The sequence below is a fragment of the Acomys minous genome, assembly GCF_964271855.1.
Source record: "Acomys minous genome assembly, chromosome: 6".
Lineage (NCBI taxonomy): Eukaryota > Metazoa > Chordata > Mammalia > Rodentia > Muridae > Acomys > Acomys minous.
In genome coordinates, this window is record NC_140487.1 from 15,121,173 (window position 1) to 15,145,589 (window position 24,417).

At 38.2% G+C, this 24,417-nt stretch overlaps 1 protein-coding gene across 1 annotated transcript in view; it reads left to right on the forward strand.

The window, feature by feature from the left end:
* The window catches only part of THSD7A (thrombospondin type 1 domain containing 7A), a 363,069-nt gene extending 350,789 nt beyond the window's left edge, over nt 1-12,280 (forward strand). Inside the window, exons 23-27 of the mRNA XM_084784371.1 lie at nt 1,963-2,058; nt 4,914-4,996; nt 5,307-5,517; nt 6,186-6,273; nt 6,965-12,280. Coding sequence (XP_084640497.1) covers nt 1,963-2,058; nt 4,914-4,996; nt 5,307-5,517; nt 6,186-6,273; nt 6,965-7,049 — 563 coding nt within the window. The 3' untranslated portion in view covers nt 7,050-12,280. The remainder of the gene's footprint in view (nt 1-1,962; nt 2,059-4,913; nt 4,997-5,306; nt 5,518-6,185; nt 6,274-6,964) is intronic.
* Nucleotides 12,281-24,417: the final 12,137 nt, after the last annotated feature.

Below are 24,417 nucleotides of genomic sequence, written 5' to 3' on the forward strand. Positions count from 1 at the left end.
GCAATCGCTCTACTAGGATTGTTTGGAGGATGTGAGAGCCAATCTAGGCTTGCTGCCGAATATGTAGTGGAACAAGGAACATCCGGACACACTCTTCTGGGACATCAAGGCAGCCCCGGCTTCCTAATGTCGACTTTGATGATCGACACCTAAAACTAATTACTGCCTCATTTCAGTGAGTAAAGGAATGGGCGTCAGTCGGAGATAAAATGACTGAAATAGCAATAAGTCATTCCTATCACAGAAAATCCAAAACATTCTTTAAACGATTTAGTAACTTTGGGTATCAAATAATTTATTTTATTACGATAAAACAGACTATATACCCAAGACCGATTAAAGATAAAGTTTTATTTATTATAATTTATTCATGTTACATCCCGATTTTTATCCTCCTCACTCTTATCTTCACATTCCCACCCTCCCTCCCTCTTCTGCTCTATTTCCTTCCCGTAGGCCTCTAACCCGGGGAGGGGTGCCCTCCTCCCCCACCTTCTGACCTAAGACTATCAGGTCTCATCAGGCTAGCCTGCATCCCCTTTCCCCTCCCGCAAGGCCGCCCTGCCAAAGGGCAGTGATCAAATCATAGGCACCAGAGTTCGTGTTAGATGCAGTCCTCGGTCTCCTCCCCGAAGCGACCGTGGAGAATGAGCTGTCCATCTGCTACGTCTCAACGGGGAGTCTAGGTTCTCTGCTTCAATGTCCTTGGTTGGTGCAAGAGTTTGCGCAGGGCCCCCTGGATCCATCTGCGATGGGCTTGACGGTCTCCTTGTGGAGCTCCTGACCCCTCCAGTTCCATCCATCCAATCTTTATTCTAAGTCTTCCTGCGTGTGTAGAGAAATAGAATCATTACTCGAGTCGGGTGTCTGTTTGCTTTGTAGTGGAAAAGATGAACAATATTTAGCTAAATTTCAGCTGCCTACCATCATACCAGAGATTTCCCATATACACCCAATACATTTGCCTGAGGCTAACCAACAAGACATTTTTAATAGCAATAATTTAAAATAACATGACCAAAGAAAACAATAAATAAAGTGTAATACCTGATACAATGTATTTCTATGCGGTAGCTAAAATAAACTAAAACTACATTAAAAATCAAATGCAAACCAGGTGTGGTGGTATGTCTTTAATCTCAGCACTCAAGGAGGCAGAGGCAGGTGGATTCCTATGAGTTCGAGGCCAGCCTGCCCTACAAAGCAAGTCCAAGAGAGCCAAGATTACACAGAGAAACCCTGTCTTGAAAAATCAAAAAGAAAAAAAAAAAAGAATCAGATGCAAAGAGTTTCTTTGTAACAATAACAAATAAGGTCCTGAATTATATGATATACTATGAAATTGTAATTTGGATTAAAGTATTATTTTTATTAATTATCATTAAATAAAATAGTCACATATGTACATATAGTAAAAAAAATAAATAAAAACAAGGTAGAAAGCCATAAATCTGCTTCTGATTAATGTGGACGGGCTGTGACATTAGGAGATAGGATCAGAAAATGATGTTATAGAGTAACAAGTTCTTGGCTCAATTTACTCATCAGGAAGTAAATAAAAACTAAGGTGAATATGACTAAATGGCAACATTTTACTAGAATTTTAGGATAAATAGTTGAATATATTTGACAGTTAGTTATTCTCTGTATTTGTATATACATTCCATATTCCACCATATGAAAAAAAAAACTGTAAAACTTTAGAAATAAAGCAGAAATTAAATTAAACATCCAGGGTCCGACAAAGCAGCAGGATAGACTATGTGAACGTTAGTGGGGATTTAGGTTCGTAAATGCAGTTTTGTCAAACTTGTTTCGCAGCTTCCAGACAACCCATTGCCACCGTACTCCTCAACAACAGACTGCATGGCCCCTTTAAATTGTTCATGCACGCTTGGGGAGCTCCCTGCCTGCCGTGTTGGTCCTGAGCATGTAAAATGAGTGTTTGTTCTATGCCCGCAGATGGACAGTGCTATGAGTATAAGTGGATGGCGAGTGCTTGGAAGGGTTCCTCTCGAACAGTCTGGTGCCAAAGGTCAGATGGTGTGAATGTAACAGGTAAAACACCAACACTCTCGTCGTTCTGAATTCATTCCTGTAGCCAATATGTAGTTAACACATTATTAGAATCAAAAAAATGCATGTTGTACACATGTGTGGTGACCAGTGATAAGTTATTTTATTTCTAAATACCTCATGTTCTCACTTACCAATCCCTCTTGGACAATACCATTAGAATATATTTAATTGAGATACTGTTCCACTCTAATAAATGAATGTAGGTGAACTCCTGATTTTTCCCCTGGAGATTTTACATGCTAACAAATCGCTCTATGCAAAGAAAATAATAATTATACCTTTCACTATTTCTTTGTGTGTGTGTGTGTGTGTGTGTGTGTGTGTGTGTGTGTGTGTGTGTGTGTGTGCTTTGAAGATGATACAGAGCAGTGGAGTATGCACATAGAAACACAATCTACATGAATTAGCAAATCCTATTATTAAGACGCTTTCTTCATTAATAAGGAAAGTTTGTCAATAAAGCCAAGCCCAGGGTGTCTGAGAGGGACATTAGCTATGTCCCCACCACAAACAATTATTACCCTTTCAAAGAAGAAACTCAAGAGTGTTTGAAAGGTATCTCCTTCAACTGACTGCTTTACTCCACACGTTCTTTGAGCTCAGTGAAGTCAAGGGCTCATTCAAGGCACCTATTCAGTAGAAAAGCAACTTCAGGCTGAATATGTATTGAATAGCCTGCAAGTTTCATACAAAAAAAAATCAAGGTCAAAAGCAGAAATCCACTTCAGACAATAAACACAAATTTAAATTACTTTTCTTTTATTATCATTTTAAAATAATTCAGTTGTCAGGACTCTCTACATCAGAGGCAGGAAGGGTGTTGACTCTCAACTGACCAGGCTACCTGCTGCCTTGGGGCTCCTGTTTGAACTTTTCTCCAAACTAAACAAAGCAGTATGCATCGGGTGGCCCTGAGTAAAGTCATCTTGTGATTTAATGTCCATATATACAGTGAGATCATACAACCCAGCCAGGATCAATGCACTTCTTGGAAAACATCAACTTTTTTATTGAATTTCAAGTGACCCAGGTTTATTGAAAATCTAATTACTTATTTCCTGTCTATGAAAGCCAGAACAGAATGTCAAATTATATTCTTATAAAGATGGGGATTTGTGTGTGTGTGTGTGTGTGTGTGTGTGTGTGTGAATAAAAGCTGTCCCAGAAAGCCTTCGATACAGCATCTCCATTGGACATATAATCTGTAATAGGGAAAAAAATTCCTACCAGGAAACTCTTTGCTATCTCAATAGTTATTTAGGGAAGAAAGACAGACCGAACTCAGATCTAAGAGGAATGGGCGATAAAAGCACAGACAGAAAGTGGAGCCCTTTAAACCAGGTGTCCCAGGTGTCCCAGGTTCACTTAACTCAGAGCCGCGAAATGAATATACATCATTCTTTAAGTGATGCTGAAGGAAGTTAATGGTTTCCTAAAAGGTTCTTTTTTATTGAAGTCTTTCCTTTCAAATATAGAGCAAATAATATTTGTCTACTTTTTCTTCTAACACTATTCTTTTCTTACCGCAGCTAAGAGTATCCTCCCAATGCAAAGTTAAGTCAAAATTTAAAGCCTAACCAGTATAAGTCACATTTTAAATTTATTTTCAATACAACAAAGTGTGTAAACAATTATTTTTTTCTCTGTTGCTAAGAAGCTAGTGTGTATATGACCTTTGATAATTTCTGGGTGCATGTTTCTCCAACCATTTAGATGAGTTCTCTATGAAAACAAATGTAAAGTACATTACCCATGTTGACAAGTTGCTTTAATGTATAAATTGTCTTCATAACAAATCCATGCAACTGCTTTCCTTTCTTTTCAGATGTTTAGTGATAGATAATATGGTCACTAAACTGCACTTGCATTGCAATGACTAAGTGCTTTTGTAGTGTCAGAGTTTGTGGTTTATTTTACCATATTTATTTTGTTGCATTTTTAAATGAATGAATGGATGGATGAATAAATGAATGAATGAATGAATGAATGAATGAATGAAAACCTTAAAATGTATTTACAAAATTAAAAGAAAAGCAAAGAAGTGATGATGGGAACTTTTGATGGAATGCAAAAAAATAAATAAAGGAAATCATTTGTTTGGCTAAAGTTCTGTTACAATGAGTAACTATTATTCCTGCCTGTGTCACCACTATTGTTTCTTTAAGGCATTGTCTCCATCTTTAAGAGTGCCATAATAGGCAATACACTGTTTGTATTGTGAGAAATAAATTACAGAGAGTAGTTTCAATGGCAAGTTGGAAAATAGTGCAAGCAAAAGACTCAGTGGTTTCTTTGGTCTCTTCCCAACATCCACAAAGTATATGAAAGCAACAACAAGAATATTGGTTTTTCTCAAAAATAAATATGCACTATAATAAACACATTTGTGTAATAGTCAAATTAATTGAAAACTTACTTTGAGGGATGTGAAAGCTACCATTTTAAATAAGCAAAAATGATATTACGCTATAAAATTAAATTAAATATGTTTTGCTTGCAATTGCTGGGCTTAGCTTGAGGAAATTGATTAGATGGCTTTTTTTCCCAACTACTGTCAGAAATAGGTTATATTAAACTAGTGTTTCAAATATAGTGGCTACAAAATCAGCCTCTGGCAATGCATCCTGCACACTTACAAAGTATAACCCTCTGTGCTATCATCTAGGTAAAAAAGTTCCTAATGAAAGAGATGGATATTAGTCCGCCATTTCACAAGTGCAGTACTTCGTGGAACTTCCAAAGTGGTTTAAACTATACAGACACATCAATAACTGGATATATTTTTATCATAGCAAGAGAAGCCATTTCTTAAAATATGATTTTCTGTTCTGCAGGGGGCTGCTTGGTGGTTAGCCAGCCTGATGCGGACAGATCTTGTAACCCACCCTGTAGTCAACCCCACTCCTACTGTAGTGAGGTATGTACACATTCATTAAGAAAGACAAGTCACCTCCATCATTTGTCACCCCACTGTCTCTGGTACAGCCCCTCTCCCTTCCCCCCAAAAGCCATGACTGGAAGCAGAAGCCATCTATCTCAAAGCATCTTTCCTGACTAAGTAAACAGCTTAGCGAGAAGAGGCATGGTTGATGTAGATAAGGCAGAAACTGCATGAGGCAAATGCTCTTTAAAATGCTTCCTAATAATGCTCTTTTTCTGAGTAAGCTTAGTTACGTTTTCCCAGATTGCCTTGCCGACATAGTGTAAACTTCCGTGTCCTCCTGCAGGTGAAGGCGTGCCGCTGTGAAGAAGGCTACACGGAAGTCATGTCCTCCAACAGTACCCTTGAGCAGTGCACACTTATCCCTGTCGTGGTGATTCCCACTGTGGAGGACAAAAGAGGAGATGTGAAAACCAGTCGCGCAGTTCACCCAACCCAACCCTCCAGTAACCCAGTGGGACGGGGCAGAACATGGTTCCTACAGCCATTCGGGCCAGGTGAAGCAACCAGACATGGAACACAAAATTCTTTACACAGACCTTCCACCAATCGCACAGGATTTGTTTTATAATAAGCATTTTCATATAAATGATTTTTTCTTAACTCATGTACTCAATTCTAACATTGAAGGTATCTTGGCGTATTCTTATTTTCATTAGAAAAAGAAGTAGTTAGTACCCATGCCCAAATTTCATAGAACTTTCTTCAGAACAAAATATTGACATTACTTATCTCAAACCCAGTCCTAAAGTTGTAAGTATAATAAATGACAGTAAATGGTCCTTCTGCATTGACTCCAAGTTTTATGAGTTTCTCAAAATCTGGATTATTTTTTACTTTTTAATATAATATGCCATTCCAGAAATAGGTGGAAAAGTCAAGGCAGATGTGACTAGAACAATACCCATGCCAAACCTGAGGAAAGATAGCAAGAGTTTAGACATGAACTCAGCAACTGAACACAAACACAATCTGTTGCTTCTCAACTGTCTCCGTCGCTAAGTCCCCTTGAGTGTAGTGCTGCCTCACTCCCAGCAGCTAGCTTTACCTTAGTGGTGACTTTGCTGGGAAAGACTGAGTCACAAGTGCTTATGAGACATAGTATGAACCTGTCACACATGTTCCAGACTAATGTAAACTAGTAACTAATATCTGTTCTTCTTAGATGGGCGACTAAAGACCTGGGTCTATGGTGTCGCAGCTGGGGCATTTGTGCTGTTGGTCTTCATTGTCTCAATGACTTATCTAGCTTGGTGAGTGTTGGAATATTTCAGAATCTAAAGGGAGACATAAGATTGTTATTTCAAAGAAAACCCTTGCAGCCATCAGTAGCACGGTGGCAGACTAGTGTGAGAAATCAATGTGCTGCCTTTACTCTACCCTCATGCCAAGTTCTAATTTAAAAACTAAGCTTTTTAAGATTAGAAAGCCTAAAACCCACCTACCATATCTGAGTCATTCTGATTCTGGAAATGAGTCAGGATGGCGCTGCGCCATTTTTTCAGGATTTTTTTTCTCCTGGGGAAAATATGTCATAGAATGCTGCTTTTCATGAATGGTGTGTAGTATATATATTTATATATTGAATTTTCTTTAGAGGAGGATGTTACGATAATTCTTAATCTTATTTAACTGTACTTGTAAATGTGCATTATTTATAAAAGTTCCAGGACAAACCCAAAATATATTATAATATCACTTCTGTTGTTATCAATTAAGAAACTGGATAATTTGGCTTTTACAAAATAGTTAAATACCTTAACATGTCTTCTTGGTACTGTGAAACTCGAAGAGATCACGAGGTTGTATCCTAAAAGACAGTGGGGGAAGTAGGTGGGCAATTTAGATTTACATTTTGTCTTGCTTTGCTTTTTTATTTAAAACAACAATATTTAAATTGAAAGACTGACTTCCTCTTTTAAATTTTTCCTGAATTTTCTACAGCAAAAAGCCAAAGAAACCCCAAAGAAGGCAAAACAACCGCCTCAAACCTTTAACCTTAGCATATGATGGAGACGCTGATATGTAACATTGAATACTCCTGGACACAACCAGCCTTGGCCTTTTGCCTTTGTAGTAGACATCCAGAGGCCGCAGTGCCAGTATGCAAATATGTGACTTATAATTAACTTTAACTGTTATGAACACCATCATTAAAAAAAAAAAAAGAGAATAAACTACTCCCACTGAGAATATTCAAGACAATGCCACTGACATAGAGAGTCAACCCTGAGAATTCTAGGAGATACCGTGGGATGCATGCTGTGTCTTGAGAGATTTGTGTCATCTTTTCTGAAATCTACCAATTGAAAAAAAACACTTTGATCTTAAAAACATAGTGAGGAAATTGGCCACTTGGAAACCAGATACAAGACTGCGTGCAGCACTAACCCACAGAACTTTCTAGCATGAAGAATTCATACTGAAGGCTTTACAGTTCCACACTTAACCATAAAAATACTACGTATACTCGACTGAATGGCTTACATTATGATGTCTTCTTATATACTTGTTAATAAGCAACTTTAAACAGTGAAGAAGCCGTACGCCATATTCTAGCCAGAGAACCTATGGAAGAGTTTAGCGTCTTCATGGTTGATGGTAGCTTTTATTTGCCTGCATTTCAGAGACAAACTATTTTATAAGACTTTATTCTTGTCTCTCTCCAATGTGTGAATGCTGGACATGTATTAGCCTTAGAAGACAGAGTACTCAAGTTCAGTATTTTATAGTGGTTATTGTCTGGAAAGCAAATATGCTTGTGTTGATACATTTCTACTTTCCCTACTTTCACACTGGTTGCCTATATCTTTTTTTGCTATATGGAAGGCACATTTTGCACTATATTAGTGCAGCATGATAGGCACTTAACCAGTGTTGCCATAGAAACTGCCTCTTCTCATATGGGATGAAGACATGTGCCAAGAGTGCCATGGAGACATTTGCAAGATTTTGTACTCTGAAGAGAGTTAGTTCAGTCTTGATGGTAACAGGATCAGATCTGCTCTCATGCCTGCTGTCTACACTCTGCCTTCTCTCTACAGCCATTATGAAATTGGCAAGAATTCAAGTGTTGATGTCCCTAACCTATCAACCTCCAAAAAGTTGGAAACCCTTGGTTGGATTGTAGTTGCTCTTGGAAGGCTGATTATGATGAGATTTATATATTTGTTATCTTTGTTTAAAAAAAAGAAGAAGAAAAGAAAAGAAAAAATGACTGGTTGTCTTCGTAATGTTGAGCAGATGGAGAAAATAGTGTATCAGTGATTTTTCTAACAAAAAAAAAATCAAAATTATTTGTTAACTTTTCTGTCTTCCTAACTTGCTTTTTCAGTGTGAGGTAGACATTCTGTCTTGCAGGCTGTATTTCACAGTCACAACTCTTTTGCCCTTCCCATGACTGAAATCTGAAGTGGTATGTTTTTTTTTAATCTAAAACTTAAAAAGAGAAGAGTGGATGATCTTGTCCAAGGCTTGCTTATACCTAGAGCAAGGGTCACAAGCCCTTTAAGCAAAAGATCAGACAGAAAATGTTTTCAGTAATTTCTCTAGTTCAGCTCTCAACACTGCCATTGTGCAATGTTACCAGAGATGACAGTCAGCAGGGAAACACTGTTTTCCAAGAGATCTTTCTTTCCACAAAAAGCCAGCAGGCTACAATTACATGTCTTAGTTTGCTGACATGCCTTACACTCTAGATGTGTGTTTAGAGCTAGTTCTTTATTATGTCACTGTTAGCTTTCAGTCATTTACTCCCTGTCTACCAAGTGATTCACAGGTGACATTGATAGTCATTACGTTGGGATTGTTGGGGCGGTGGTTCCATGTTCACTGGTGTAGCCGGGAAATGCCACGGTGGAATGTATTTCACTTTTTTCTTCTGGAAAGGAAGTTGTGTTGTGAAGAAGCAGTCACATAACACTGTCAATAACGACTACAATTGGCCTCCGGTAGAGTGGGGACCATGACTCTTCCCAGTCTATTGAACACAATAAGTATGTGATTTGATTTGATTTATCTTAAACATACCTGTGTGGCTGGGCCTGTGGTTTGGGTGGTGAGGAAGTTGCCTTCAAAGACTGGCTGTGAGCTCCCTCTGCTGGCCATTCCTACAGCTCTTTCTGCAAAGATCACAAGCAAATTCTGAGTAAGAGGATGTTGTAATTCCCCCAAATGAAAATCTTCATATATTAATCGATATGAACAGAATGTGATAAGCATTTCTTATTTATGGCAAAAGTAATGGTCTAAGGGATAAATGCCATTTCCGAGAGAGTAACTAGAAAAAGGAGTTCCACTACATGCCAAGGGTTTAACTGAGGTAAAGCATTGAAGAGGAAGGGAAAAATAATATTGTTATTCTGAAACTATAATAAGTTACACACGCACCCAGTATCAGAGATTTCCAAATAATATTCAGGATGATCTCTTTGGATAAAATAAGCTCTGTCTACTCAAAATAGGTGAAACATAATCTGTGTAGTTAGTTGAAAAATTGTAACAATCTAATGAAGTGTGGGCAACACCTAGCAATCTTAAGAAAGGGAACAAAATAAGATACTTTTTCTTACTCAAGCTACACTTAGGTATTTTATGAAATGTAATTAATTATAAAAACAAGTCAGAATTATCCTACCTAGGATATAATGATCAAATAAGTTAAGAAATCAAAAGTTAAAAAGTATTGTGAAGATGGGAAATGTTTGTGAGTGACTAATTATATTTAAAACACTCTATTCATGTTGGAGAAACATATTTGATATTCACCATAGGGTAAATTAATACTATGTGGCCTATTGTCAGAAAGGTGGAAAGGAGAATGTATCCATGTGCATAATTTGGATAAGTGGGAGGTTTTTCATTTTCACATATAGATGGGTGTTTTGAGTTTATAGGGGAAATATTGGAATTTCACCACAACTTTATTCTCTTGTTCAATCTAATATTTCCTGAGGGAGACTTCTTTGGTGATCCTTTCGCTTTTGGAAGACAGTCTGTGGGCAGGAAGAAAAGAAAAGGGGGCAATGAGGGAGGGAAAGAAGGAGAGAAGGAAGGAACAAACAAATGGATGAAGGAAGGGAGATCTGCTACTTGATTTTAAAAAAGAATGAACAAAATCAGACCTTTATTTTATGTTGGGTTGTCCCAGGAAGCAAGGCATGGCTGATATCCCTTAAAAGGAACTGATTGGCCTATTCATCGGTGCCCGTGCAGTGTACTGACTATAAGATCTTCAAAACCCTTTTGAGTGTAGCTTGAGCTAATTGAAAAGGAGTATATTAAAGCATGTCTTTAATTATTTATGTAATACAGCACAGATTACTTATAACAAGACACATTTATTGATTTATACATGTAAGACACTTTGCAGAGCAGTAAAAATTAGTAATGGCTTTTGTATATGTAGGTTACTAAGACATCCAAAAGAAGAAAAGCATGCTTTACGAGAGGCACTTACATTGGAACACATCACTATAGGTTCTTTATAAGTGTGCTTAGTACTTTTCCACAGGGACTATAAGTGCCAGGATATGCTGTGAAGGGTGGCAGTGGTCACTGTGGCTTTGTCGGAATATTAGGTTTCTGAATTTTCAAGATAGAGCCACTGCTTCTAAAGGAAGAGAGAAATACTTACCATGCATTTGTTTACCTCCTCTGGCTTACTGTTTCCTTGGTCCTGTGTGATCATTTTCTCTGCCTAGTCTCTCCAATTCTACTCTTACTGGTTGTTATAGCCTGGTCTACCTCCCTCCAAACCACCTTTCACTAAACACAAACAAAAATTTATAAGGAAAAGTGCAGCATATTTACTAACATTTTCTATTGAAATAAAACCATCAGTTGGAGTCTGAATATCTTCATTTAAATAGACTGCATTTGTCAAAGCAATGAATAAGAGCAAAGAGTCATACAGATGACATGTTAAATGAAGAATAAAAATAAGATCCTTGGAATGAAAATATCAATACTTATACTAACATTGTATTAGCTAGCATTATTTTATTCCCCTTATTTTCATGTAAGGCCATTGTTCACGTGACACCTTACCTAACAGTGAAAAAGCCTGTACCTATCAGTAGTGAATAGAAAAGAGAGCCTATTTCTAGGGAGACTTGGAGTCTGAATAGATTTGCAGAAACCATGATTGCCAAATGTCCAAGAATCTTGTTCTTTGTAAGTGTTTCCTAGTTCCAAGGTGTTTTATCCAGTTTCCCTTGAAGGAGAAATCAGGCCAGCAGCCACTAAAGAAGCCTATAAGAACTCTTGCAGAGGATACATGAGTCCTCTGGGTCTAGTTTGGACTTCAGAACAGAATCTCCCTGGTCCTTACATGTCGTCCCCTCTGGTCCTACCTTCAGGTGTCCTGGCTAATGTCCACACTGAAGTGTAGACCAACCAAGTGGCTTCTTCTTTGTTTTATATTTCTTTTTGCTTCTTATCAATACAATGTTTTGCTGTGTGATAAGTATCATTCTTGTCTAACAAAGACAGTGGGAAGTGAATATGTCTGCAATATTAAATGAATAAAGCAAACATTAAACAAATAGTGTTAAATTTGCATTGCTGTATTCTGTTCTATCAAGCCAGATGTTAAATCCAAACTTTTCTGAAGTAAGCCACTTTGTCAGTAGGCAAAAATCTACTTTACTTAGGCTATAACTGGCTGTAAGCTTTATTGTTCTGTTTTGTAGTTGAATTCCTTTTCTTTCCTTAGGTAATAATTTATGCATTACTTAATTCTGAGCCTCAATAACCTCCCCAGTTATTTTTGTACAATCTGTTTGTGTTTATTTTTAAAAGTAAACATTTAGATTCCCTTTCTGGTACATTTTCCTGCCCATTTTTATCACCAAAATTTAAGGAAATCATTATCCATCCTGTGAAGTATAATTTTATCAAATTTGTACTCTATTTTTCTTTAAATTTTATTGCTCTAAGTGGGCACTCTTTTGTTAATTTAACTACCTGAATATTTATTTTGTTGGAGTAAGGAGGCAACTGTCTGTGAGTCTTTTGTTAATATTGCTTTGTAAATTGTGTAATGTAATTTATTTTAAATTATGTATACTTCCTTTTTAATGCACAAAAATATCTATGTACAAGTAACTTCAGATTGGTAAATACTGTCAGTAAGCTTAATGCAGCTAATGTGGATGGCGTGTGGAGATATAATGTGCTTTTCTACATTTTCATATGGGTTATTTGTAAATATATATATATTGCTGACAAACATAAATCTGGAAGTCATTTTCATTCTAACCGTGTGTGAATTTGTGCTTATTTGTATCATCTGCTTCTTACTCATGGATAAAAACATTTATTTAGTAAGTATCAAAGTCTTACCTCTATTTGTTTTGGTTTGTTTGTTTGTTTGTTTGTTTGTTTGACATTTGTTCACAATTCCAATATAGAAAGTTTGAGAAATTCAGGTTTCTCTTTAAAAGTCAGCTGAGGAGCCTATCAGATGAGTTGTTATGGTATTCAGGCCTCTTGGTATTGGGTGGATTAATGGCACACTGGCAGAGGATGGGTGAAGACTATCACACAAAGGGCAGCTCTTCTTGCCTCACAGGCTAAGGCTGTGTCTGCCCATAAAAAGCCAAACCTAAAAGTCTGGCTGCATTTCCTGTGTGCTGTGTACTTCCTATAACGCTCACTAATCTCTCTGTTGTGCTCGTCCTGGGGCACAGTAGTACCCAGGCTGGGTCACAGTGTGCTATTAAAACCACTATTCTCAGAATGTCACCCCCATTACCACCTCTACCTAGAATTCATCACTTTATACAGCAGCCCTTGCAGGTCTCCAGCCATATACTACCTCTTCTGAAAAGCTTGCCATGACTGTAATCACTCCACCCTCTCACTTCCTTTACTTTGCTTTAATCAAAATTTTCCTAATTTCCTTTATTTGCTTATTTTCTTTCTGTTTTGCATGTTGATGCTTCTATCTCCATCTCGACAGTCCCTTGTCTGTTGTATTCCTTGCTTGGAATGATGCTCAATACATCACATGGTAAAAATAATAAATTAGTGAATGCCCAATTAATGACAAAGAAAAGAATAGTGAGCTGCAAAGCCAATGGATAGCATGGGGCTGAGCCCAAACATCAGAGAAAGAAATAAAGAGGACCCTTGGTATAGGAGACTGAAGCATGCATCCACAACGGCAAGGTATCAGTGCTCTGTGCAGAGATGACAATGGTTCAGACACCAGAGAATGCTCACAAAGTTGCAAGCTTCTGATGCTCTACTGTTACAATACTGTTTATTTTCTATTTTCAATTGTCTAAGGTATACTATGTGAACAAAATGTGTGGCATCAACAGAATAGAAGCAGAACAGTTACACATAAAGCTGGCATGGCTTGGGCTGACACTACAGAGCCATCACAAGCTAAGGATATTCCAGTATGATGGGCAGTGTCATTGGTTTGAAAACCATCCTGAAGACACGGTCTGTAGAAGAGCTCTTTTGTACTTTCCTCTCGGGTTTAACTCAAATGCAAAGATAATTCCACTATGCCTGGGTTAGAGACCTCAGAATACTGGAAAATGAATAAAGGGGAAATTGAAATGTTCAAAAATTAAATAAATAAATAAAAATAAAGCCTTTATTCCAGACTACGAAAGAAGTCTGATTGAACTATTCAGTTTTAACCTAATTTCTGTTTATGTCGGTAATAATTAAATAATGTGCTATTTGTTTCCATGAGAAAGACAGCGGAAAAGCAAAAACAAAATATTGTGCCAATCAAAGTGTTTCCCAACCCTTCAAAAATTGCTTCAAAAGTATAGAGAGGGATATTCAACACCCATAAAGCACACCCAGAGACCGAGAAACAGCTCCACTCCATGTAGAAAGCAATAATGTGACTTCCTTGAAAAGTAAAATAAATTTCGAAATGAGAGTCATCTGGTAAGTCCAGAGGGTAATAAGAAAGAAAAGCACACATGTTAAGGGAGAGCGAGGGCCCACATCTGTTTTTTATAAAAAACAGTGAGCTGACAGAGGACCCTGTCAACCACATCCCCAGGGACCCCCTTAGCTGCTCTGCTGACAGCTGATGCCTTGCTATTCATTTCACAATTTTTCTTTATGAAAGGGCTACTTTTTCATAATTGCCCATGGGTTTGTTTCATTTTTGTTTTTTGTTTTTACAATATTTATCACACTGTGCTGTTTCATCTCCTAAGGGTTCTGGCCCTTTCTTCTGATGACTCTGTCTTGCTTCTGTGGGGTGTGGCTTGAATACATCAGCAACGAAGCATCCTGGATAGGGAAGGAGGCTGAGTGAGTACAGCTAACATCTGAAACTGGTATAAAAGACTTTAAAGTTCATTTGGCCCTTGGGATCTGGCTGAGGAATCTCAGAATAATAAAATTAAAAATTGCCCCATCGTGATGTATGAAAAGAGAGACTTCGGCTGGACTTGGCAGATATCCAGACAGAAATGTGTGCCATAAGATCATGGAACCATTTGCTCAGCATTAAAAACTAAAGAAGTCTTCGGTGTAATTCCATCCAATCTAGGCATCATTTGGCTTTCAGAAAAAAATTCCTAGCCAGAAACAGTTAAATGCAGCTATGGTCTCACATTCAAAGTACACATATCAATAGCTTGATATAATATCTATCTTAGGGACAGCCCATTGGTCTGAAAGCAATAAGAGCCATACCCACCCCTGAGAAGCTTCATGTCTTACCAGGTCTGTTATGAAAAGGAAACAAAGGACAATAAAGTCAGTTGATGTGCTGAGGAGGTGACCCTATAGATTAGAAAACAAATTCCAACAATCTACTACCTTACAAATATAAAAACTTTTTTAGTTCATTTTTAATTGGCAAGGGAAGTATTAGCTAATTTAAGTTAAAAAAAGAAACAATATTGAAACTATGTTCATTGAAAAACAATTGACCTAGTAATTCCACTTCTCAGAACTTACTCTAATACATAGAAGTATATGATAATAAATAGATATATGAGAGAGAGAGAGAGAGAGAGAGAGAGAGAGAGAGAGAGAGAGAGAGAGAGAGAGAAGAAGAAGAAGAAGAAGAAGAAGAAGAAGAAGGAGGAGGAGGAGGAGGAGGAGGAGGAGGAGGAGGAGGAGGAGGAGAAAAGGTGTTAAAAAGATATCACACAGCTAATTGTGTTTGTGCAAGTGTGAAAGAGACGATAGGTATCGCATGGTTGCTGTAAAGCATCCACACCATAAATATGCTATATTGATCACTGTTGTATCAAGTTTATAACTACAGAAGTGCAGAAGTAGGCAGACATAACAAAAGGTCTCAGTACATGTAATGCCGAATCACAAATGAGGGACCAGCTGGGACAGAGTGGAAAGGAATCAACGGGAGAAGGGCCTGGGTGCTGCGCAGGTGTGATGCATTTGCATTAAGGTGCCATGATGAATTCAGTAGCTAACCGAATTTTTTAGGTTAAAATAAATTAGGGTACAGGAGTAACACAAGATCTTGTACATAAGTATATTTAACTTCTGTCTTCATCAGAAAGAAGATTAACAGTAAGAAATCACAAAACACACATGACAAATTAACAGCTATGCTTTTTTAATGACCATGAAGCCATTAAGTCTTTAATCTGTCATCTATCTATTTATATATCTACCTGTATGCTAACTTGATTTTGTGGTGCTGAGGGTGAAACCAGTGACTATGCACGTGATAGGCAACCAGTTTTGAAGTTCTGATCTATGCCCAACTTAAGGCAGAGTCCAACTCATTTACTCTTAATAGAACAACTATTGATTGGAAACGGACTCAATAATTTTGACACAGGATGAAATTAAATATAATTTTCTCCTACTCATGCACTTGTAAAGCTGACTTTAGACGCAATTATAATTGAGGGTCTTTCTAAATAAATAAAACAAAAAAAACTAATGTTAACTATCTCTTTTTGGGGAAAGGATCCTTTTACAACCTAAATGCCTCTCTCATGAGGTAATTTTAAAAAATTAAAACCCGGTGGCTCATTGTCACTAATGTGAGAGCCAACTTTGGATGTGTCAAAAGAAAAACAACAAAGACAGCTATCTGGAGAAGTGGTGATTGCCTGAGGTTAAACTTAATGAACTGAGAAAGAAGGCTTCTGTGACATTAGGGAGAGCAGCTGGGGAAAAGGATCTCTCTGTCTGTAATGGCCAGTGCTTCCCAGATAACAAACAGCTCATCTGGACTCAGGAAAAAAAAACAGCATGGACACACAGAGGCCTGTTAATTGTCTCCCTGATTATAATGCATTCTCAATGGAGTTAATAAGAAAGGTTGTGAAAGGGACCTGAGAATGTGCATCAAGCCTTTGGAGGAAAAGTGAAACAAATGCTTATCAATGTATCTTGCACTGCACTTTATTATAACTTGACTGCAAAGAGAAGAGCAGCTAGCACATGAGAAATGTCTGTCATCCATCCAGAAGTATTTAGAAGAAGCTGAATGATAATAAAGAATGAATGTCTATGGTCAATCAAGTAGAGGTGAACTGGGAATACTATTTACCAGATGAAAAAGAATTAGCTATAATTGATTCAGTAGTATGATAGCTATGAGTAAATTGCTTATACTACAGCATTGGAGGGGCTATAGACAATCAAATATAAGTAAGCACTTGATAAAAACCACTTCATTGATGAGATATTGGGAAATCCCAAACGAATTAATAGGAGTAAGTGCTTACTGGACACAGGCAGTGAAATGTAATGTGTATCCGTCTATCCTGCTATTCATTGTAAATAATACTTAGCCCTGTTAAGTGCCAGGAATGTCAGGCTTTCAAAGCATAGCAAGAAAGAAACAAATACATGAAACTTGCTTTCATGGACATACATTCTAATAAGGAGAATGAGACAAACACATAAAGACAGAAAGAAATGCAATGTGCTAACTGGTGAAAAAGCCACTAGGAACGGTTAAGTATGACAAAGGCAATAATTGATTTAATGCAAGAATGTGAGAACAAGAGGTTCCCTGATAGGATTACATTGAGGAAAATACTTTAGGACATGCTGGTTGAGAGAAATAGAGGCAGGAAACTGCACAAAACCTGAGAAGATACATGACTTACTCATTAGGGACTTGAGCAGTGTAATGTAGAGAAGAACATTTTGCCAAACAGTAATGATTGGTTGTTCAATGGGGAAGCATCTCCCAGCATCTCCTTTGACACGTGCAGTAGTATGCTGTTTCTATTGGAAACTCCATGGAGAATGGCTGCACTGAGAAAGGGAAATTTTCAGGTTCCAAACCACCCCAACCTTCTAACACTATAGAAAACTCTTTTTTTTTTTTTTACAATTTTGAGGGTTTTCTATTTTATTAATTTATTCATATTACATTTCAATTGTTATCCCATCCCTTGTATCCTCCCATTCCTCCGTCTCTCCCATTTTCCCCATACTCCCTTCCCCTATGACTGTGACTAAGGGGGAACTTCTCTCCCTGTATATGCTCATAGGGTATCAAATCTCTTCTTGGTAGCCTGCTATCCTTCCTCTGAGTGCCACCAGGCCTCCCCATCCAGGAGACATGGTCAAATATGGGGCACCAGAGTTCGTGTGAAAGTCAGACCCCACTCTACACTCAACTGTGAAGAACACCCTGTCCATTGGCTAGATCTGGGTAGGGATTCAAAGTTTACTGCATGTATTTTCCTTGGCTGGCGCCATAGTTTGAGCAGGACCCCTGGGCCCAGATCTGCCCATCATAATGTTCTTCTTATAGGTTTCTAGGACCCTTTGGATCCTTCTGTTTCCCCATTCTCCCATTCTTCTCTCACCTAGAGTCCCAATCGGATGTCCTCCCCTCTGTCCCACTTTCCTGGTGAGTGAAGACTTTCATGGGACCTGCCCCTTGGGCTAGTGTCCAGATATAAGTGAGTATAAACCTGAGTCTTCTCTAAGCACATATTGGTCTTGGTATATTTGCAAAGATATATGTGGAAAAAGGCTTTGAAATATGAATGCTTGTAACCACATAATTCCTTCTTAGGAATACTGAGTAAATAATTTAGCATTGATAAGTTATATACTTGATGCTATATACCTGATTGCAGTATCACAAACAGAGCTCAAAAATACATGTGAAATCATAGAGGCACATTCAAAGAAATATGCTAAACCTGTACAAGGAAAATTATGAGGATTTTCAGCATGATGGTAATGGGAGGTTTTTTGTGTTGTTTGTTTGTTTGTTTGTTGTTTTTAATGCTCAAACAGGAAAAAAAAAAACCTCACAGCAGTCAAGCTGTAAATCTTAGCTACTACCTGAAGAAGGAAGACAAAGAAGAAAAGCGGAGGGGGGAAGCACATCTTTTGAGTTTAGCTGATGTTGAGTTAAGCCACCTGACAGGAAGGGAGTTCCAGGGAAATAGTGCAGTGCAAAGTGTTAGGAAATCCCACAATGCTAGGGAATCCCAAAGTGTTACAGAAAGCATGCAGAGAAAGGAGATGCAAAGAAGAAAAAGAAAACTTACACTTTTCTGATAAACTAGAAAAGTGAGCAGACTCATGAAGCTTCTTGATTGTGGCTTTATAAGCTGCTGACAGTGATAATGCCCAGTATACTAAACAGGAGACATAGTCACACAAACAAACTAACTCACTAACTAATCAACAGCACAGACTTCAGTGTGGCCCCATAGCAGAGTGGAGTGTACAAGGACACTTAGACTGGGAGAAGATGGGTTTCAGATGCATTCTTCTCTGAAAAGTAAGGCCCTGACTCCCTTGGACTATGGTTCATCTCCCGCAAACGCAGAAAAGAATGAGACCCCTTCATCTCTTTTTACAAAATTCACAACTGAAATAATATGTTTGCACTCAATAAGTTCTATAAACATAATTATTGGTCCAATACTCTGTTAGACAGAACTATCCATATTGCTAATATACCATAGAATCTGAGTTTAAAGAGCTACAAACTGAAAATTATATGGCAGCTCTGCACTGGAAACTACTGCGCTGATCTGGGAGAGATAAGAGGAGAAGAGACCCAAAGAAGGAATGGCAGGTATAGGAAGAATGATAAGATTATTCCTCCATGAAGTTAATATGGCCACATCACTTTTCTTCCTCCCTCCCTCCATCCTTCCCTCTTCTTCTCTCTTCCTCTCTCTCTCCCTCTCCCTCCCCCTCCTCCTCGCTCTCTCTTTCTATCTCTCTCTCTTCTCCTGCCTCAGTTTCCCAAATGCTTGGATTATATCATATGACATCACACACCACCCACTACACCATGGCTTTGGCACTGGGGGGGAGGGGTGCCTGGGCACTGGGGAAGGAGGGTAGCTGGGATAGCTTCCAAAACCAAGATGTCACACTAAGGGAACAATTTATTCCCAAGTTTCTGAAGTACAGACCTTTCAAAGTAAAAAATAATTTAAGACAGAGGGGGAAAAAAGGAGCAATTGGATGAGAATATAATTAGCTGCTCTCACTCCAAATTAAAGGGTTATAAAATAGGATCTATCAAGAAGGACTTAAAGTTCTAGAGATTAATTAACACTGGAGTAGAAGTGGCAGAGAAGATGTGCCAAATAGCACTCAGTATATCACCCAGAGTTTGTATCCACTGACAGGACAATAAAATGTATGCTTACATAGAAACAGAAAAGAGGCAAGCTGAGTTAAAAAAGGAAAGATCATGTAGAGCTGGAGTTCAACTGAGAAGATGTGAGACACTTGTGTAAATTAGTCAAGGTTGCTCTGGGAGAAACACAGATTAGATGTTCAGAGATGAAGTCATTGGCCATAAGTCAGTCTGGCTCAAATTGCTTAAGTGATGTCCATGTTCTATGGGATACAGCAGAGAGAGAAGATCTCTGCACATGCGCAACATGGTGCTCACAGTGATGGATAAATGATTGATAAATAGATGATAGATGATAGATAGATTAGATGATAGATAGGGAGAGAGAGGGAGAAAGAGAGAGAGAGAGAGAGAGAGAGAGAGAGAGAGAGAGATTTGATTGATAGAAGATTGATAAATGCAAAATGATATATGATAATAGATAGATAGATAATGACAAATAAATATATAGGATTTAACATTTTTAAAAAGAAAATTGGGGGAATATAATAATTGATTTCACCCTAAATATCACTAAAAGATCTATAGCTAATACTTTGTAATTGTCTTAATTGTTAAGATCCGTGCATGGTCCTTATCAAAGGCAAAATGACTGAGTGAACCCTACAAATTATCCATACACTTCTTGTTATCCTAGTTTTTTTTCCTAGGAAGTAAAGCTATCTGAAAATAAAGTTGTGTAAGCTGTAACACACACAACATGCACATATACATGTGTACACACACACACACACACACACACACACACACACACACACACACACACACCAATAGGTCTCAATTTTATCTAGGCTGAAAACAAATGTCTTTAGACTGTCTTGTGGCAAATCCCTAGGGCTGTTAGTATTAAAGTTTGTGATGGACAATGCTAGGCAGCTCCAAGCAAATTACTTATTATACAATGTTGAACTTCAAGAACCTGAAGTCAGGCAGCAAGGCAGCTGTGTTTTGAAGCTCTAAAAATTGTCATGTGCATCATAGACAAAAAACTGTGCAGAATATACCTCAAACTACTAAGTAAGGCTGCCCAGCAGGTGTTTTTCTTGCTGCCTCTAAAGTTAGACCTGAACATGACATGAAGAGTCTCACTGCTGTGGTTGTGGATGACAGTTTCCCAATGTAAAAATATACATTCTTGTCAGTATAATAGGTACGTTTCCTAGAATAAGAAACCATATTACAAAGCCCCAAGTGATGGCACTTTCCATTTCACACCATATGCCATGCTTAATATGTCACTCACCCATCAAAAAACAAACCTCTTCTGTTGAAAATCCACCCCTTAGGCATGAGCCTTGGCTTCTGTTCAGTCTCCTGGGTGCTGGGTGGTATCCCATGGGGCTTAGAAGCATCTCCCCTTCTTTTCCTGTCACAGCTTCATTATGCACAGCTGTGTGTGGAGGACAAAAACCTACCGGTATCTTCACGGTTCTTCCCTAGGGCGTTCTCTGGTCCACAGCTCATCGAGAAATTTGGGGCATTTTCTCCAAGCCTAGGCATATATTGGCACTGTGTCACTCATTCTCCAAGCTCTCCTCTGCAGCTTTCATTCTCTGATGATTATCTAAGTAAAGACAGACACACGTCAGAACTCCAGTAAGTTAATGACTCCGTATCTGACATCAGAGCATTTCCCAGCTATAGGAGGATACAGACCCCTTTCATTCTCTGAGTTGTTATCTCTAAATATCTATAAAGTATTTAGACCATAAATATATTTATAGCAAATACATATAATGAATTTTTCACTTAAAACAATACATTTATATATAAATAGTTTTTGTGGAGATACTCACTTTCCTGAAATGAAAATTAAGTGTTCCTCTAAGCAGGTTAATTTCCATTAAATAAAAGTGAATCTTAACCAGTAACTAAATTGTTGCAATGTACACAAAGAAATATAATAGAAGAAAATACTGTCTTTAACAAGCGAGATCATCTTATTATTTATGTTTTTGTTGTTTTGCTTTACTTTGTGACAAAGTGAAAGCATTCTGTTTTTACTTTTATCTTAGTGGTCAACATATTATATGAGATATTCAAAGTTATTATAAACTAGGTTTCAGGCTAGATGGCTTTATACAACTCACCTAAGCGTCACAAGCATATTTAGTGTAGACTGTGCTGTGATACTCAGTGCTTTATTAAATGCATTTTTATATTCCTGTACCCTCAATTTATGATTGATTTATTGTGACATGACCACTATTGGGAGCAAAGACAGTTCTGAGTGAGTGAAATCCCAAGGAGCACATCCATTAGAGTATTCTAAAGCCTCAGATCCATGAGGCATTGGCAGAACCCTTTTTTCACATGGACCAGGCTCAAGAGGGATGCCAAAGCCTTCCTTCAGAATCCTATTGTGAGTGTTTATGACCACCTCAGTGCGTGCAGGGATGATCAGCCTTCTCCTCCCACTTCTCCTAGTTGTTCATGGCCTGAGACTGATCCCTGCATAGACCCAGACTAACTAACTCCTTCTCCACTGCTATTACCCAATAAACATGCTGAGATTCCAGGTAGAACAGTAGAACCCCATGTGATCTGGGCTTTATGGTACCTGTGTGTGGTTGTTTGTCTATACTTTTCTTCATTCCCTCAGTGGCTCTAGCACAGAACAGACCCCATCATAAGTAAATGAACGTTTTTATTCTTTTGCTTGGCAAATGCACTCAGAATAGTGGGAGGGAAGATAAATCACTCTTCTTTTAATGCCCTAATATTGCTAACGTAGATCAATACAAACTAGAAGCTCAAAACAACATACCTTTTTTGTTTTCTTGTTTTTTTGTTTTGTTTTGTTTTGTTTTGTTTTCCCCACACTCCTGAGGATCAGAAGTCTAAGTCAAGGTATGAAGAAAACAGCCCAGCATTCCCTCTGGGAGCATTGGAGGGAACATTTTTGCCCGTTTTGATTCTAGGGCTCACTAGCCACTGCCTTCCCTTCTTTATTCAAACCATTTGCTGTCAAAATCACTTCTAGCACTAACTCCCATCCCTACACAGCTGCTTCCCTTTGTAACTATACTGGGCCAACTTAGAAAATCAAGAGTAGCATCCCCATCTCAAAATCCCATCACTTAATTATAATCTGCACAGCGCCCTCTGACATATAACACACACCAGGTTTCACATGTTGAGGCATGTCTTCCCATTCGGCCTCTGTATAAAACATGCTCCACTAAAAAGCTGCCAGAATATTAAATATGTCTCAAATTCCAACGTGGAAAGGTAAACAGTAATGTCTTATTTATAAAGGGGTATAAAAGGCCATGGATTTTCTGTCTCAGATTTTATTTCTTAAAAACAACTAAATAATCTTGGATTTGAAGTCACTTAACCTGTAGGTTTTATGTGTGGGGACATGAAAATAGAATGTGTGGGTATGCAAGTGCTGTAAATATTTTGTGACCACTGTAATAGTCACAGGGGCACAGAGATCTCCTTTTGCAGACTCTCGATCTTGTATATAAAACAATTTAAAAACCGACACAGAAGGAAACCAAGCGCAATTTACTGGTAATGGGGGAAGACATGCCCAGAACATCAGGACAAAGCTACCAGAGGGAAAAGATGAGCTAGAAAGTTATATTTCTAATAAAGTAAGACTGAAAAGCTATATGTTAGAGGACCAGGTGGAAACATCAGAAAAGAGTGTGAACCAGATACCCAGGACCTGTGTTTCCATAGATTTTTATTGAATGGCTACAAAATTGACTTCACCTCAGGATGACATAAGACTTGGGACAACCAAGGAGGCAAGATTTAACCTTAGCATTGTTTGGTTTAACTTGTAGTCAGATTATAGTTACTTATTTGACCCAGAACTCAGTATGTGTTCTAAGACAGAAAAGAGCCACAATTAAATGCATTCATCTTGTGATTTTTAACTTCCAGCTTAGGTAGTGCTAAGCCAGGAAGGAATTGTGTTTACTGACATCAGTTTACCCTGTAGCTCTGTGGCCAAGTTAAAGCCCTGCCATTCATCTTTAACTTTGAAGTTAGCTTTACACACCCCAGCGAGATTTACCACGTACTGTGCTGGTAACTAGTGCTTGGCTATTTTCAATGTAGACTCTTGAAGCCAGTTTGGGACTGAATCACAAGCAACTTGAAGATTTTCTGTTTCAGAATATAAAATCTGCCTCCTATTTAAACTTCTAACTCTGTACCCTAATGGGTTCAGCAGTGAAGGCCTGCAAGCAACGTTTAGGAATGGTGCCTCATGGAATACAAAGTTCCTATTGCCTTTGGGGAATGGTTATTTTTCTCATTTTCTTATCACAGACTTATATGTACCATAATTTTTTTTTATCTTTTGGCTTTCAGTGTGCACTTTTTAGGTCATAAAACAGAATGTTCTCTTTAACAAGAGAGACTTTGCCTCCAAGAAGATCCCCCTCACCTGATCTTCATGAGAGAGTCTCTACTGTTTGCTATTGTAAGGGAGTTTCTGATCACTGACAATACCGTCTACAAAGAGGATTATCTCCCTGGGCATTACTGATCACAAAGCCTGTCTTTGTCTTAAAGGAAACTAATATATTGATACATATGTGCCTCACACTGTTGGGGAAGCAGACAGCTGCAGATGCCTTTCCTTCTCTGTCACCCTTCCTAGCATCTCCTATCATAACAACTCAAAATTCTGCTCCTGATCTCTGCCCCTGCTTCCTTCCCATCCCCTCTCCTGCCCAGTTCTCTCCCTCCACCCACCTCCGATGCCTATTTTATTTCCCTTTCTGGGTGAGATTCAAGCATCCTCCCTTGAGCCCTCCTTGTAGCTTAGCTT